Genomic DNA, 17,194 nt, shown 5'->3' on the forward strand with positions numbered 1-17,194 from the left:
GCTAGCCAACTTCATTGCATCCCAACCTCCATGTGGGATCTGATCCTGGACCCTGAGTTCAATTCCATTGATTCATATTGCTCCCCTTGTCAGCAATTTTTCCCCAAGACAGGGTTTCCATGTGAAACAGTCCTGCTGTTCTGTAACTCACTGTGTAGACCAGGCTGGCCTTGAACTCATAGAGATCCGCCTGTCTCTGCCTCCCAAGTGCTGGGATTAAAGGCATAACCTACCATGGCTCAACTGTTGAAGGCTAGGCTCACAACCAAAAATTGTGTCAGTATTTTCCTATCCTGATTCCTTGAGCCTTCCAGTTATCAGGAATTGGAAAGTAGGAGTTCTCACCTGTGTCCTTGTTGTCAAGGTTGTTTTGTCTTTATGTAACCGTAGGTTTCCATAGAAATTCTATAAAAGTTATGTCCATTCTGGCAAAGAAACAGAGGGGGGCAGTGACTGATCAAACCTTCAGTAGTGTTTTTCCTGTTTTTTAGTTGTGGAGCCTATGCCTGAGGAGGATGATGGTGTTCCATCAGTGATTCCCTGTATTAGTCCTTCAAGGCACAGAATGTCTCAGTGAACCTAGAGCTAGGCTGGTGGCCAGTCAGATCCAGACTTTCCTCCCCAGTGCTGGGGCTACAGGTACACAAACAACACACTGGCCTTCTCTAGGAGTGCTGGGAATTCAGGCTCGGGTCCTCACATCTGCCACAGAAAGTGCTTTTGCTGCTAGAACCACCTCCCTTAACTGTCTCATCCCCGTGCTGTGGTGGCTTAAATGGGCTCTGCCCCTGGCTTGCACTTGCTGGTGTTTTGTGGGGACATCAGAGGGTGGTCTTGCTGACGGAGGTGTGTGCTGAGGCCTCACCATACTCTTTGTTTGCTCTCTGCTTCTTACTAGCAGTTGAGGATATGAGCCCTTGGCCTCCTTCCATGGTCCCCCTGTCTGCTGCTGTGACTTTCGCCACCATGGACTCTGACTCCTCAGAAACTTGTAGACCAAACAAACTCTTTCTTTCTTGGTCAGTGTTCTGTGTTTTAATCACAGAGATAGAAAAGTAACTAGCACGTGTGGCCTCTGCCCAGTTAACACCGAGGTCACTCTGTGGGTAAAGTGGTCCTTAAATGGCTTAGACGTATCTTTCCCAGTTGCCACAGGGGCATTTCTGCCTCTGTGTAGAGACACACCTTCAACATCAAGAACTTTGTGTTTCTCTTTTTCTGTCACTCACTTCTTGTGCAGAGACTCGAGGCCAATCAAGGGGAGATAAAAAAAAAAAACTCTTCCCAAGTCCTTTCTCAGTAGACATATGCCTTGGGTATGGTCTTCTAGTATCCCGGAAGTGTCAAGGGTCTTTTCAAAGTATTTTGCTGTCATTGTCAACCAACTTTGTAAGCTTTTGCTCCCTCCATGCTTAGCTCACTGGGAGACTTGGATGTTACATATTTACCTGTAACCAGGTCCGTTCACGGTGAGGTCTTTGAGTCAAAAGAGACGTATTATCCTCTCTCAGTAGAGCTTTGCTGGGAATCGAGGAAGGAGCTGGCTGGGGAGGCTTGCGAGGGTCTCCAGAGCCACACTGCTGCTTCGGCATTAGCTGAGCCCCCCAGGGTGTAAGGCTCTCCTTCCTCCAGGTATTAGCAGAGCCTTCCAGGGTGTAAGGCTCTCCTTCCTCCAGGCATACTATTTTTAAAGGTTTCCTTGAAACTGGGGCAAAAGCTAGGAATTCTGAAGTTGAAGCACCATGAAACTCAAGGTTTCTACTGAGTTTTTTGTTTCATTTTTTTTTTTTAAGTATTACCTGAGATGCTTTTCAGGATCATGAGGAAGAGATCTTGACATCTTTTGCCATGTTGTCTGTGTTCCTGTGGAGGAGTGGAGCTTACAGGTTGTTGTATGATCTCCTTTCTATTTTTATTTTAAATTTGGGTTTTCTCTTAGGGCAGATGAGGCTAGAACAGCATGTGGAAATGCCTGGGACACAATGAGCACCAGATTAATTTGGGATAAGGAATTTCTAGATGAAGGAAATGGGTTGATTTCACCATTGCTCCTTTGTGTAAGTTTTCACTGGTGCAGTGTGATACGCCACTATGGGAGCTGGAGAGAGTAGCTGGGTTCTGTGAAACTGTGGTGTCTGGTTTTCTATCCCATAGCAGATAAGGAAAACACATGTTAGAGCGGACAGACAGATGGCTAGCAGTGTGAGGTAAGATTTTGATATAAGGAAATCAGATGGATGGTCAGTGAGGATGCGCAGGTCACCCGCAGGCATCACTTTCCATAGGCTGTGTCTATGTTCAAATGGAAATGCTGATTTGTGTTCATATTCTTTGCTTTTTGCAACTGATAATGCCTCATGTATCTTAGCAATTCTTTCTGTCAAAGAATTGGTACAGTGTTTAAGGTCTGATACTTAAAATTGTAGACTGCATTTACTCAGCACATTTGTGGCAAGAGATATTCTACATACAAATGATATTATAATGAGACACTTCTGTCTCCTTGGTGACAAATTCCACTGATGGAAAAGATTCAGTAACAATCCAACTCCATGCATCGTGGGCATCACAGCCTCTTACAAGCTGGGGTGTCAACAGTGTACAGTTTCTGTGAAGACACAGGGGGAAACATGATTCACCTTCCCGAAAACAGAGCCTTGGTGCACAGCAGTTTTGTTTCCGCACTCCCTGTAGTAAGTCCTTCAGGTTTGTAAGTAATGCCAGAACCTCTATACAGAGCAGAGCTCACATCAGTCTGTTGCTGCACACATCATATGTGAGGTTTCTAGCTACACGAGATGCTAAGGGCTAACTGATCTCTTCAGAATAAGGTCTGGTCAACACCTGTGTTATCTCAGGACACTATGAGGTCAGGTCATTGAACATGTCACAAAAGCAGAGGGAGATCGAGAGTGAACTGTTGAAGGAGTCTCAGAAGCCGAATGGAGCAGGATTCCCCATGCAAATGGCGAAACGTGGGTTCAGAGAGCAGTCCACTTAAAACCCACTTGGAACGTGGGCCCCATCAGCTGACTTTATGGAAGCTGGTTTGATGGAAACATGTAGGGGATCAAGGAGCCACTTGTAGCAAGAAAAACAGCAAAACTTCAAGAGTTTCGTGTTGCATGTGGCCTAGATAAGAGGCCACTCTTCAAAGCCCACATACAGAGCCCACTTCAAAGGCCTATATTACAGATGGTAATTCGAAGGCTTCCTAAGACCCCCATCAAATCATAGGATGCTCGACTGGGCTGAATAGCACACATGGGCCAATGTCTTCCACCAAAAAAAAAAAAAAGTCATCCTGGTGTGGGGGGATCCTGAGGGTTTTCTATTGAGGTGCTACATAAGGAAATGCGGTTCAAGAACACCATTGTCAAAGGGTGTACTTAGAAATGTAGGGTAGCTACTGATGTTAGGATGTACCAGAGAGTTACATGGAGGGGCAGCCAGACACCTTGCCAAATCAGAACTGTTTCCCTGAGATGATCTTTCTCGATTCACTCAGTGATAAAACCCAGAAACATCATGATGACGCTGAACTACGTATGAGTGGCATGTCCCTCCTGAGAGAAAGGCGTCAACACCCTAAAGTTCCTGGATAAAAACTATCATAAACTGACACCCGAACATGACAAACTGAGTTTGGTCTCCAGCATCCACATAAAAGCAGAGCCTGGCAGCATGAGCTCTAATCCAAGAGATAGGCGGGTAAAGACAGGAGGCTTCCCTGGGGCTCCCTGGAAATCCCTGGGACTCTCTGGGGCTCCCTGGGACTCCTGATTTCAATGAGAGAGGCTGTCTCAAAAAATATGGTGGAGAAGTTATTTAGGAAGATGCATAGTGTCAACATTTGGCCTCTATATACACACCTCCACAGGCACCTTAGGACACACACACACACACAACTGTAGCTGGGGTGTCATAGATTTTGCAAATACTTTATAATTTCAGTGCTAACCCTAAGGCTGCTTTTCAACTATGAGGCACCTAGTGCCAGTGTGGGTTACCATTTAGCTATTATAACTCTGTCATTTCTTCTTGCAGTGTCTTGGCAGGCTACAATGGTACCATCTTTGCATATGGGCAGACAGGCAGTGGCAAGACCTTCACCATCACAGGTGGGGCTGAGCGCTACAGTGACCGAGGCATCATCCCAAGAACTCTGTCTTATATTTTTGAGCAGTTGCAAAAGGTAAAGAAGAAAGAGTTCCCATTTTATTTGATCTATTCAGCAGAAATGCACCATCTCTTTTTTACACTGTGCCCACTGGAAATATGCTATTGTGGAATAGCACCAGCGTCTACATTCAAGGAGGTTTGGACTTTGCTGGAGGAGTGGAAATATAGAAGGTGCTTCTCATACCAGGGCTGGGACTTCATCAAGGGCTGGGGCTCCATTCAAGATGCCCACAGACTTAGAGAGAGCTTTTGGTGGAGTAGGAGCTGGTGTAATGGATGCAGTGGGGCTGGGTGTGTGAGTGTGCATGTACATGTGTGTGAATATGCATGTGTGGGAGTGTGCATGTGTGTGAGCATGCATGTGTGGGTGCGTGCATGCGTGTAAGTGCATTGTGTGAATGTGTATTGTGTGAGTGTGTATTGTGGGAGTGTGCATGTGTCAGAGCATGCATGTGTGTGACTGTGTATGTGTGTGAGCATGCATGTGTGGGTGCGTACATACGTGTAAGTGCATTGTGTGAATGTGTATTGTGGGAGTGTGCATTGTGGGAGCATGCATGTGTGTGACCGTGTATGTGTGTGAACTTGCATGTGTGAGCATGCATGTATGTGAACATGCATATGTATGAGTGTGCATGTGTGTGAGCATGCATGTGTGGGTGCGTGCATGAGTGTAAGTGCATTGTGTGAATGTGCATTGTGGGAGTGTGCATGTATCGGAGCGTGCATGTGTGTGAGCATGCATGTGTGGGAATATGCATGTGTGGGACTGTGTATGTATGGGAGTGTGCATGTGTGTGAGCATGCATTTGTGTGAATGTGCATGTGTGTGAGCATGCACATGTATGAGCGTGCATTTATGCATGCATGTATATGTGTGAGTGTGCATGTGTGGTATCGTACACGTGTGTGAATTTGCATGTATGTGAACGTGCATGCGTGTGAGCATGTATGTATGGGAGTGGTGCAGAAGTTGATGTTTGAGACCTTCTATTGTTCTCCACTGATACTGTTCTGTTTCTGTTTTTTGAGCTAAGGTCTCACTAATTTGACTGGCTCATCAGTGAGCTCTGGGGTGTTTTCTCCCCCAGCCCGGCATTAGGGTTACTGCCATTCACCACCATATCCAGTTTTTCACATGGATTCTGGGGATCTGAACTCGGATCTGCTGCTGCCACAGCCAGCACTTCATCCACGGAGCCATTTCCCCACTCAGATCACATCTTTTACCAGCTAGTATCTTAGACTCTGCAGTTGGAAACCCTTTTACTAAGACAAATCTTTTTCTGTCCCCTAAAATACCAAACCAATCAGACGGCATGATTGTCAGTTTGCCATGGTAATAATAGAAGCTGGAGGAATTTGTCAGAATACAAACCCTACTGCAGTGAACATAATCATATTCTCGAGGCATTCCCTCTCTCTCCTGTATATGTTACCTCCTTATGAATGTTTTGCCCATGTGTGTCTGTGTATTATGCATATGCCTGATGCCCACAGAAGGCAGAAGAGTATGTTAGATTCCCAGGAACTAGAGTAAGGTTGGTGTGAGAAACCATTTGGGTGCTGAGAATTGAACCCAGGTCTTCTGAAAGTGCAAAAAGTGATCTAAGGCACTGAGCCATCTCTCCATGTGGGGCTTTTTAATATAACATATATTGTAACTAGCAAACTGTGCATCTTGATTCCCCTCTTAGAGTTGGAAAAAGTGAGCCTCCATTGAGATACTTTTCTCTGGGTCCGCTTTTTACAATAGCCAGCCCGCAACTCTGGAAGCCAAACTGCTTCCCTGTAGTTGAGATTGGCTTTGTTTCATTGGCTGTGTTTGAATCCATTTCCTGTGATGAGTCACTTAACTTCTGTGGGTTTCTGCTTTCCATTTTCTGAGAGCAAGGGCTGAACTGTTCTGGAAGCTCTCCGCCTCCCTCCCAGCTCCAGCGAGTCCTTGGACTCTGTATAAACGTCTAACTGGCTTGCTGCGGCAGTCATTCTGGAACTCCCTGCTGAATGTTATTTGCATTTTGAGTTGCAAAGACTAGAAGAAATTGCTGAGAGCTGCATAATTCTAATTGCCATCCGTAAAACAGCAATTATCCATTAGTTCAGCTCTTCTCTCACTGGCCCCAGAATGCCAACTGTGTGAGCTGGAGAAAGCGAAGGAGGAAGGGCTGAGAAGCGAGTTCACACCGTGTAGCCCTGACTCTACCTGTTTTGCCTTGTTCACACATTTCACAAACAGGACTATGATCTCCAATGGTTTTCGTTGCCATGGACCAATGAGGAAAGCTGTCATCCTAGAAGAACTGTGTGCCCTGATGGCATGTGGCTTTATGTCTCAGTGGCATGGAACTCCTGTGGGTGGCAAACATGGTGTTTTAAGCTCTTGGGCTGGAGGATGGTGCAGCAGTGAAGAGTGTGCTCTGCTCGTGCAGAGAGCTCGAGCTTTGTTCTGAGCACCCATAAAGGCAGCTCTCAGCTGCCTAAAACTCCAGCTCCAGGGAATCAACGCCCTTTTTCAGTCTCATGCATGCACCCACAGAGACAAACGTAATTTAAAATAATAAAAAAACAACTCTTTAAACTTCTTGGCACACTGAGAATGCTTAGTTCATGATCATTATTACCATACCATTAATGTCTGTACATGCAAACACTTAGCGATTGCTACCATATTCATCAATATTCATATATGTCCATTGGCCTAAAGATAACTGGCTAGTTTTAGAAAACCTTCTGAAGCTCTCGGACTCAATGAAGCCAGTTTCCCTGGCTAGGCTGAATAGAATAAACCAATCTTCTCCTAATGAAAAGCACATTTGTCTCTTCTAAGATCTCCATGGTAACCCAAGAGCACCTCGAGAAGTCTTAGCTCTCCAGGCACTGACCATCGTCAGGGTTGTTGGGAGATAGCCTTGTCATTGATGTCACTCTAAACCTTGTTCAGTTCTGAATCATCCCAAGTAATTCCCTGGACTTGGAGAAAGCCCACCCGACCAACTGACAGCCAGGGAAACTGAAATGGACCGGTTTCTGCCATGGGCCACACATGTTCATTGTAATCATAGTGGATTGTACTAATAACAAGCCGGGAAACTTAAAGTGTTGCATGAACTGTGGCCACAGTGGAGACTAGAAAACATAGACTGGAGCCAGAGGCTCTTCGAGTTGTCCTAGATCAGAGAGCTCAGCGTGAGACCAAAGCCAAGTCCTTCAAGACAAACTAAGTGCCCAGTGCAGTCTGTGTTGTGAAAGCCTGGAGTGAGCCCGCATTTCCGCTGGACTGGGAGTATTCCATCTGTTTCAGGACTCCTTCTCCTCACACTGGAGCATCGTGAGGTTCACCATTGTTTGGGTCAGAAGAAATGCCTGTCTGCAGGAAACACGTGTGTTACATTACAGTCTGACAACCTAGATGCTGAAAAGGACTAAGAAAGGTAGCTTGTCACATCACTCAGTGAGATTGGAGTGTGTGTGCCAGAAAAACTGCAGAAGCAAGAACCCTGGAGGAGCCGAGGCGTTGTCCTTACCACCGGGATGATGGGCTGGCCATTTCCCCGATTATTTTTCCTAGTTCTAAAGAAGAGAGTGTCCCATTACAGATGGTGGCTCAAGTTCACTCTTCTTTTCTCATGTCCATTCCTTTTATATTCTTGTATTATTTTAGCTACTTTGACCAGGGAAGTAACAAAATACCAACAAAAACAGCTTAAAGTGGGGTGTATTTTGCCTCAGTATTTGAGGATATAAGTACTCTGTGTGGGGAGGGCGTGGTTGTGGGAACATGTCCTGACTGGTCACGTTGTGTGCACAGTCGGAAGGCAGAGGGACGAATGCTAGTGCTCAACCTTTTCCTCTCAGTTGAGGACCCCTGCCCCTGGGAAGGTGCCATCCATGTTCGGGAAGGTTTTCCTTCTCCAGTGACTCTTCTCTGGAAACCCATCATACTTAATTCTCCATTTGCAGGCTTCCAGACATAATACTTGAAAACATTTATCAACAGCAGGAACAATAGCAACAGCCACGTAGTTCATTGGTTCCCAGGTACTTTTGGTACGACTTGACATGTAGACATCCTTCTTGTATGTCAGTTTTGCAAGAACAGGAGTATTTTATAGCTTGTTGTCAGCATGGAGCCATGCTTCATTTCCAGAACCCACACTGGGTGACTCCAGCTCAGGAAATCTGATGCCCTCTTCTGGCCTTTGTGGGTACCTGAACTCATGCACACGTGTGCATGCGCGCGCACGCGCACACACACACACACACACACAGAGAGAGAGAGAGAGAGAGAGAGAGAGAGAGAGAGAGAGAGAGAATAATAAGTCTTTTAAAGAAGAATATAAAATTCTGAGTAGTAGGAAAGGAAAGGAAATTACGTTTTGTTTAAGGAGGCCATTCAGCAGCTCAGACCCAAAATAATTACACAGACTATATTATTTAAAACACTGCTTGGCCTATTAGCTCTAACTTCTTATTGACTAGCTCATACATTTTAATTTACCCATTTTTAGTAATCTGTGTATTGCCACCTGGCTGTGGCTTACCAGGTAAAGTTGCTGGTAAAGGCTCCACCTTCTTCCTCCCAGAATTCAGTTTAGTCCCGTCCCCCCTCTATTCCCTGTGCAGGCTCAAGACAGTTTCTTTATTAACCAATGGTATTCATAGCATTCAGAGGGGAATCCCACATCATAGTATGATCATGAACGGAAACTTTGGCTCCTGGTCTTTGAACCAAAGTAATAACCTCTGCTCTTGTATGAATAGACTGTTCACAGAATGTAAGGTTGTTTGTTTTTTATTAGTAACCTTTTTGGGGATCTGGAAAATAAAATACAATGTATTATTCATTTCTATAGCCAACTTGGCTCACTGCAAGTGTATATTGATATTTTATGTATAATGTAGAACCAATAAAAACTGATAGACTGAAATTACTTGGAATCATGAATATTGGATATACCAAAAAAGCCCCAAACACTTTATGAAGATGGCCACAGTAACTCAAAAGTGTCACAAACTGCAAATGTAAACCCTACAAAATGGAAAGGCAAAGGAGGGTGTTGTAAGGAAGCCCAGGGACAGATGGCACGTCTCTCTCCAGCCCAACAGTTTTTTTAGTCATTAAATAATGTCTTTCCCTTCTCCTCCAACAGGACAGCAGCAAGATCTACACAACACACATTTCTTACTTGGAAATCTACAATGAGTGTGGCTACGACCTGCTGGATCCGAGACACGAGGCCTCCAAACTGGAAGATCTGCCGTGAGTAGCAGGATGACAAAGGCCAGCAGGAAATGGTTTTCAGATGTTGCTTTCCATTGTTTCCTTTGAAATTTGCTGGGTTTCTGGTCTCGATTATAATTAGCAAATATTGGAGGGCAGCATCTTTCCGTAATGAGCAGGAGCGATGGGAACTAAGATTACTTGAAACTCATTTCTTGGGGGAGTCTCCGTGGGAGTCGGCACGAGAGTGCAGTGGCTGCTCTCAGTGGGCATCTCAAGACTGGGGGGCAGCACTCCCCCCATACAAAGCCACACACTTCTTTAAATGCTCCCTTCCTCCACAAACAGTGCTCAGTTTATGCAGTAGGACAGTCTGATGAGTACTATCAGAAGGTCCCCAGAGTCTTCTCTGCTGTCATTAGCACCAACATTCACAACCTTTTGATGAGATCAGCGTTCCTTGTTTTCCCTGAAATGTAGCTTTCAGACCTTTGACAGAGGACAGCCCCCTGCCAGGATCACACAGTCTTGCTGTTTGTTTGGAACCTGCCTGAGTTAGATGTAGTAATTAGTAATTGTTCATGTGCTTATTTCCAGGTGATTTTATGTATTGGAAGTTGCCTACAGCCAAGAAAAAAATGTTTTAAAGATTATTTTTTAAATTATGTGTGTGCGTGCGTGCATGTGTGCACGACACACACACATGAGTGCAGATACCAGTGGAAGCCAGAAGAGAGTGTCCAGTCTGCTGGGGCTGGAGCTACAGGTGGTTCTGAGCTGCCTGGCGTTGGTGCTGGGAAACGAACTCAGGCCCTCTGGAAAGCAGTATGTGCTGTTAGTTGCTTAGCCATCTCTCCATCTCCCAATATATATCTTTGTTATTCTTATAAAATACTCTAAAATGATATAGAAATATGCATGAATTCTCTGTGAAAAAGATAACCAATTGACTATTGAATTCAAAAAGCAAGTTATTAAATCAGCAAAAAATTTAGAATAAATAAAAAATAAATCATAATCTATATATTCTTTCATTGGTATTAGTTGAGGTATTTCACATATCGCCTTTCCTATGTTTACATAATTCCCAAGATGGAATCAGGAAACCGAACATTATTTATATATTTAGGAGAGTAAAGTTTACTCTTCAAAGGGTAAAGTTTCTTAGTGGGGATAGGAATGGGAGCGTGAGGCAAGGGGCATGGGTAGAAAGGCTGTGCTATTAGTGGTGGGTGATGTGTTAGGAGATGGGGCCTCTGATGTGTGTAGGCCACTAAGCTGCAGCCCTGCTCAACACAGTTATGTGCTTTAAAAAGGCCCATCGGTGCTAGCTTGTACAGTCTATAATGCAGAGGACCCCAAGAGAAGTTGGTAATTTATAATCTGAAGAGGTCTGGGCTGACTCCTTGATTTGGGCCTTGGAGCCTCTACAGCTATGAGAACTATTTCCGTTGCTTACAGTTAGCGCGGTGTGTTTTCTGTCCTAGCAGCCCGGAAGCACTACAACAAACATTATCTGAAAGAACTCCCAGAAGCCACTGGGACAGTTCGAGGAAGGGCTTGAATGTCAGGTTTCTGGTTTGAGGCTCATTTTTGTTCTGATCAGCTATTTGTTTTATGGTCTTCAGGCTGACCTACATACCTGCAGATCGAATCTTGTTAAGGTGTTTTCAGTAGCGGGGCATGGTGGCACACACCTTTAATCTCAGCGCTTGGGAGGCAGAGGCAGGTGTGTTTGAGAACAGCCTGGTCTACAGAGCAAGTTTTAGAGCAGCCAGGGCTACACAGAGAAACTGTCTTGATAAACAAACAAACAAAAATTGTCTTCATATATTTAGAAGGCTGCTTGATACCATGTCCATAATGGTAATTGGTTCATATAGTCCCTGTGGGGCCTATAAACTCCTTTAGCCCTGGGGTGTCCCTATGGGGCCTATAAACTCCTTTAGCCCTGGGGTGTCCCTATGGGGCCTATGAACTCCTTTAGCCCTGGGGTTTTGGCCAGGTTTACAATGGGCCTCAAGTCCAATTAGAAAGCCATTGGTTACTCACATAACATTCATGCCACTATCATACCCATGAGGTTATCTTGCCAAATCAGTCATTACTAAAGTTAACAAGGTTCACAACTGGAGAAGACTGTTGATGGGGTTAGGGATTTAGCTCAGTGGTAAAGTGCTTGAATAGCAAGCGCAAGGCCTTGGGTTCAGTCCTCAGCTCCAGTGAGGGGGGACTGTTGATAACTTGCTCCCTGGCAGCCTACATAGCACCTCTCAGAACTATGAAAGCCAGCCAGCAGGGCTAAAACTTCCTGAGCAGTATCAGTGTGATGTCTCCAAGCCCTCTGACCAGAGTGTGTAATGTCTGCAGCAACAGCCTTACTGTCAGGTTCTGCTGGGTAACTAAGAGTGATGGCGCTAACCTGCATTGTTTGGGATCCTCTGGGACTCACTCTCATGACTTATTTTATAACTTAGGGGAAGGTTAAAAAATTACCACTGTCTGGGGGACCAGCCTCCAGAAGCACAGGGCTTTAATAGGAATCTGGGGGGGGGGGTAGGGAAGAAGGCACTCACAAACTCTCTTGGTGGTTTCCTTCTTTATTCTCTCTCTCTCCTCTCAAGATGTTCTGCCGTTTTATACCCCAGCAGAATCTTCCAAGCAGTATAAGAGTCAAAATGGTTCCATTTCTCAAGTGAATGATTGTAGGTAAAAACATGTTTTTCATTTCCCTCACATGATTAAACATTTTATGTATTACAGGTGAAAGACAAATTATCCCAAAAACCCACGTACATTTATACCCAAGCAACTCGTTATAGATTAACCATGTGGCAAGAAGGGGTTCTTATCAGGTCTTTTACTGGCAGGCTGCATTTTGCAGTTACAAAGAAAGGGCCAATTACTTTATTACTTATCTTGAAAGGTGATCTTATAAGGAATCTTAAAGGAATCACAAGTCTAAACTTTTATATATGAAAAAAATCTTTAGGATGCATGCCCACTTATTAATAGTTTTTTTAATATTAGGAGATTGAGGGCAGAAATGGGTATAAGAAATTAATTATCACATTTAGTCATCGACCAAACCTAGCAAGGAGAGAACGTCAGCCAGTAATAATTGGGCTGCTTTGTTCTTGTTCCCTGACCTTATTCAACTCCACATTCAACTATGGGAGTTTCTAAGACTTTAGATTGTCTTCTTGGGTTTTTTACCTTAAAGTTATTTAACAAAAACATCTTAGTCTAACTTTGTTTATTTTCAAAGCTTTATTTCAGTTGTGATGCACTCCGAGATCTGTGAACTAACACATTTCCCGACATTAAGGTCGAAACAATTTAAACTAGTTGGGCTACTGGGACTCAGTTGTTAGCCGTTAACTTGAGCTACAATCCATACAGCTCCTTAGGTGAGATTCACAGACTCTGGTTGTGAAACATATCATTGTATTTATTTTTATTCATCAAAACTCTGTATAAGCTATCATTGTTATTTTCAAATTATCAGTACAGCTTAGAGAGGGGCCATCGTCTTGACAATTCACAGGTAGAAGTGCCCAGTAGAATGGGATGTTTCCAAGAGCTAAACACACTATATTACAGTCAGTGGAGGTCTCCCCACATCCACTCACACCATGCTAGATACCAGAGAGAGAGAGAGAGAGATTGAGAAAGATTGAGAGCTGCAACAAACGTGAAGGCACAGCTAAAGCAAAAGACATTCTGGGGTCTGCAATCCTGTGGCCTTGCTAAACAAGATTGGCCCATCAGAGGATTCCCTTCTGGTGGGCTGACACCTGGAACTTCAGTTGCAACTGGCTGCTCCTTTGTCATGGCCAACGGTAAAAAAAAATTGAAAAGGAAAGGAAAAAAGTGTTTTCAATTAGGTTTATCAATACCCAATAGTTTGTAGACATTAAGCAATAATTCAGGAATTGTGATCTCTGATAAATGGAGAGGAGTGATAAAGCTGAGATGTTTGAAAAAAAAGAAAAAAGAAGGGGAAGAAGTCAGGAAGAGTGTGAGATAAGGGAAACAGATGTATTACACCCCAAATCTCAGGTTTGATTGGATTAGAATTAAAAGATGAACCGCCAATGGTTGGTTTCTTCATTGTTGACCCGGGACATAAAGCCCAGAGAGGTTTCCTTCCTTTCGTTCACCCGGCATTTCAGAACAATTAATTGACACTAGGGCATCAAGTAAAATCCAGACTTTCACAGTTTCATGCTGGAGTGGCACGAAGGCTCTCGAGAGCTTTTATTCAGTGGGGCTGTGAGAATTAAGGAGTCCATTTGAAAGATTCCCATCAAAAACCTGAGTAGGTAACGATGAAGACTCTTGTAGGTGTGACTGTGGGTCTGCCGTACCACAGTGTGTGCTTATTCATAATAACCTGAGGTGGGCGTGTGTGACAAGGAGTGTGTCCCTAGTGTCAGTGCCTTCATATTTTTCTGTGGGGCAGGGGAGGTGGCTTCTATGGCTAAAATACTTGCCAATGCAAGTGTGAGGATCAGAGTTCAGTTCCCCAGAACCCCCATAAATGCAGGTAGTTACGGTGGCTAGCCTGCAATTCCAGCCATGAAAGACAGAGACAGGATCTCCAGAGCAAGCTGCCTAGAGAGACTAGACTTATCGACTAGCTCTGAGTTTTATTAAGAGACCCTATCTCAGAGAATAAGGAGGAAGAGCAATGAAGGATGATTCCCTGCATCTACGCTGCACACATCCGCATGTATACCCACACATGCAAACATGCACATGTGAAGAGGTTGGGGAAACAGTTCATAAATTGCAGCTAAGAGGTTGAGACAATGAGGGAGAAGAGGAATAGCAGGCCGTGGCCTTGTGAACAGGACAGAAGGAGAAAAGGGTGCCACTCTCTAAGAATCACTGGGCTCTTGAGAAGCCACGATCTTCACAATCTAGCTACAGTGAAACTTGGACAAATTCTTTCATTTTTCTATTTCTTTATATGGTCAAATACTATTTATCCTTCTTGTAATGTTCAATATCTGAAGGTCGAGAATTGGTGATGTTCACAGTGTGGCCTTTCTTGGGCCTTCTCCCTCCTTTACCAAGAATAGTGATTTGGATATTTTCTAGTGTTCCCGTCTGGAGAAGAGCAAGGACAATGATTCCATTCTCCCTGTGTCCTCTGCATCCCTGAGCTTGCTTGGGATTTAATAGTGACTGTCAGTAATGGTCAGGTTGTTGAGAGACTGTCCTTCAGTGGTCTGTCTTTCATAGCAGCGTGACACCACTGGTTCAGGCTAGAGGAGAACTCAATGCATGTGCACATAGACATATCAAGAAATGCACATATGTAACTCAGTAATCAAATAAAAATTTAAAATAAACACACACATATTGGCACTACAAAAATTAATGAAATCTGTCAAAGACCTAAATATACATTTCAAAAGTAAAACTCTGCAGGGTAACATGGAAGGAAATACAGGCAAATCTGGAGTAAGTAATGTGTACTTAGATATAACACCAAAAGTATGATCCATGAAAGAAAAGAGTACTGATAAGTTGAACTTAGTTAAAATTAACTTTTTGTTCTTCTGTGAAAGCCTCTTTTAAAAGAATGAATGAGCAAGGCATGTGCTCCGACAATGACTGCAAACACACCTGTATACAGGGTTTATGTCTAGAGCTGAGAGCACTGGCTGCTCTTCCAGAGGAACCCACGTGTCTGCTCACAGCCATCTGTCACTCCAGGGTCTCCCCAGGCATTGCATGCATGCGTTCTATATACATAGACGTGCAGGCAAAACACAAATACACATAAAATAATAAGCTGTAAAAATGGATTTATATGTAGAATATACAATAACTCCTAAAAGGCAGAAAGGATAAGGCAATGGATGATTTCAAATTGGACAGATCTCCCCCGCCATGTGTCTAACGACTAAATTAACAGATGAAGAGTTAGCAGCTGCAGATAAGCTCAACACCATCTGTAATTAAAGAAAACAACAGTGAGGGACCACTACGTGCCTGTGAGAATGGCTAAAATCCTGGAGTCTGACAATGCCAAACGCTGGCAAGGTTGTAGAACAGTGGACATTCTCACCACTGGTGGGAACGCAGAATGACGTGGTCCCATCTGTGAGATCATCTGGAGCATCTCATAAACCAAATATCCATTACTCAGCATAGCAGCCATGTGCCCAGATATTTGCCCCAATTCCCAGAAAAACCTGTTCACAATTATCAAGAGCAGCCTCATCCATACTTGCCCCAGGCTGAGTATAGCCATGATATTCCTCAGCTATGGTACATCCATACAGTGTTAACACAAAGGAACCTTAAAAGCATATTGCCAGCACAGATGTCACTAAAATGCCTGCATGTCCATCTAGCTGACATTATGGTAAAAGCACAATTATAGACAATAATATGATCATGTTTGTCAGAGCTTGAGGAAAATCATGAATGTGGAACTGGTCTATCTAATTATCTGATGTGGTCACGGGATGTAGGACACTGTGCATCTGCCAAGTCCCAGAGAATTCACGGCAGAGAGGGACCCCTAATGTGCACAGGGCAGAAAACAACCATCAGCAACAGATAGAAACAAACCATTGACATAGTCAGCAACTGGGATGAGGCTCCAGGAAACCTTCTTTGACCAGAACGATAGAAACAGAACAGTAAAAACCAGTTGTTGTCAGATAGAGGGTGCAGATGGTTGTATAGGAACAGCACAAAAGACTGGTGTGGCTGAAGACCATTCTGCTGGGTACGTACCACGGCTCTCGAGCAGTACAAACTGCAGGGGTTAATACTCGTCTTCACACATGAGCACAGCATGGTGGGTGCTCCCATTGCCCCGCCTGTGATGTGTTAATAGTCCCATAGACATTCTCGCTGGAGGGCTGTAGAGCACAGCTCAGGGATGAAGAATGCACCGACCCCTCCAGCAGGTTAGACAGCTCACAGCCACCTGTAACTCCAGTTCCTGTGAACTCAGTGCCCCCTTCTGGCCTCCACAGTTATCTGCACACGTGGGGTGCACACAGACACATATACGTACACATAAATAAAAACTGAAGTTTTTTTGTTTTTTTTTAAAAGATGTTCTCATAGGAAAAGAAATGTGGTTTTTTTTAAATTATTCCCTGTAGCTGATATGAATCTATAATTATCTTAAAATAAAAGGGTTGGTTTTTAAATTATCCATATGTTTATATATAGCTATTCATACAAATATACTTGTATGTCTTCAGTCCATTTCTATATTTAAGTAATTTAAATGAAAATAGAAGTTATTTTTGAAAGCACCTCATGTCACATGCTCTAACGGGCGCATCGTTAAAGTGTGTCTCCTGAGGCAAGCAGGGGACCTGTTGCTCTGAGCTGTGCAGAAATGGCCATCTGCTTTCTTTAGTTAATTTTAGTATTCCTAAATAGGAAGCACACCATTTAAGAGGGTGATGATTTTCGTGGCTATTACTGTAAAAGAATCACAGGCTGGAGAGATGGCTCAGTGGCTGAGTGCTTACTCTCCCTCAGAGGACCAGACTTCAGATCCAACCACCCCTGCTAGGTGGCTCACAGAGGTCTCTAATTCCAGCTCTAGAGGACCTGATGCTGCCTGGTGGCCTCTGTGGGCACAGACATATCATATAAAATAAATCTTTCAAAACCAATAAAAAGAATCAGGAGACTCCAGCATCCAGTGTTGAAATCTTAGCTAAGTGACACTACACAGCTCTCTCATAGACTCTGTCCTAAAAAATATGCAGAATCGCAGTGGGAGTGTGCCCCTTGGTCACA

At 44.0% G+C, this 17,194-nt stretch overlaps 1 protein-coding gene across 1 annotated transcript in view; it reads left to right on the forward strand.

Moving 5' to 3' along the window:
- Positions 1-17,194, forward strand: part of Kif6 (kinesin family member 6) — a 309,520-nt gene that overhangs the window by 60,848 nt on the left and 231,478 nt on the right. Inside the window, exons 4-5 of the mRNA XM_041656411.1 lie at positions 4,048-4,195; positions 9,336-9,445. Of these exons, the coding sequence (XP_041512345.1) occupies positions 4,048-4,195; positions 9,336-9,445 (258 nt within the window). The remainder of the gene's footprint in view (positions 1-4,047; positions 4,196-9,335; positions 9,446-17,194) is intronic.

The sequence above is a fragment of the Microtus oregoni genome, unplaced genomic scaffold (assembly GCF_018167655.1).
Source record: "Microtus oregoni isolate MIOR12 unplaced genomic scaffold, Mior012 000007F_ref0000211, whole genome shotgun sequence".
Taxonomy (NCBI): Eukaryota; Metazoa; Chordata; class Mammalia; order Rodentia; family Cricetidae; genus Microtus; species Microtus oregoni.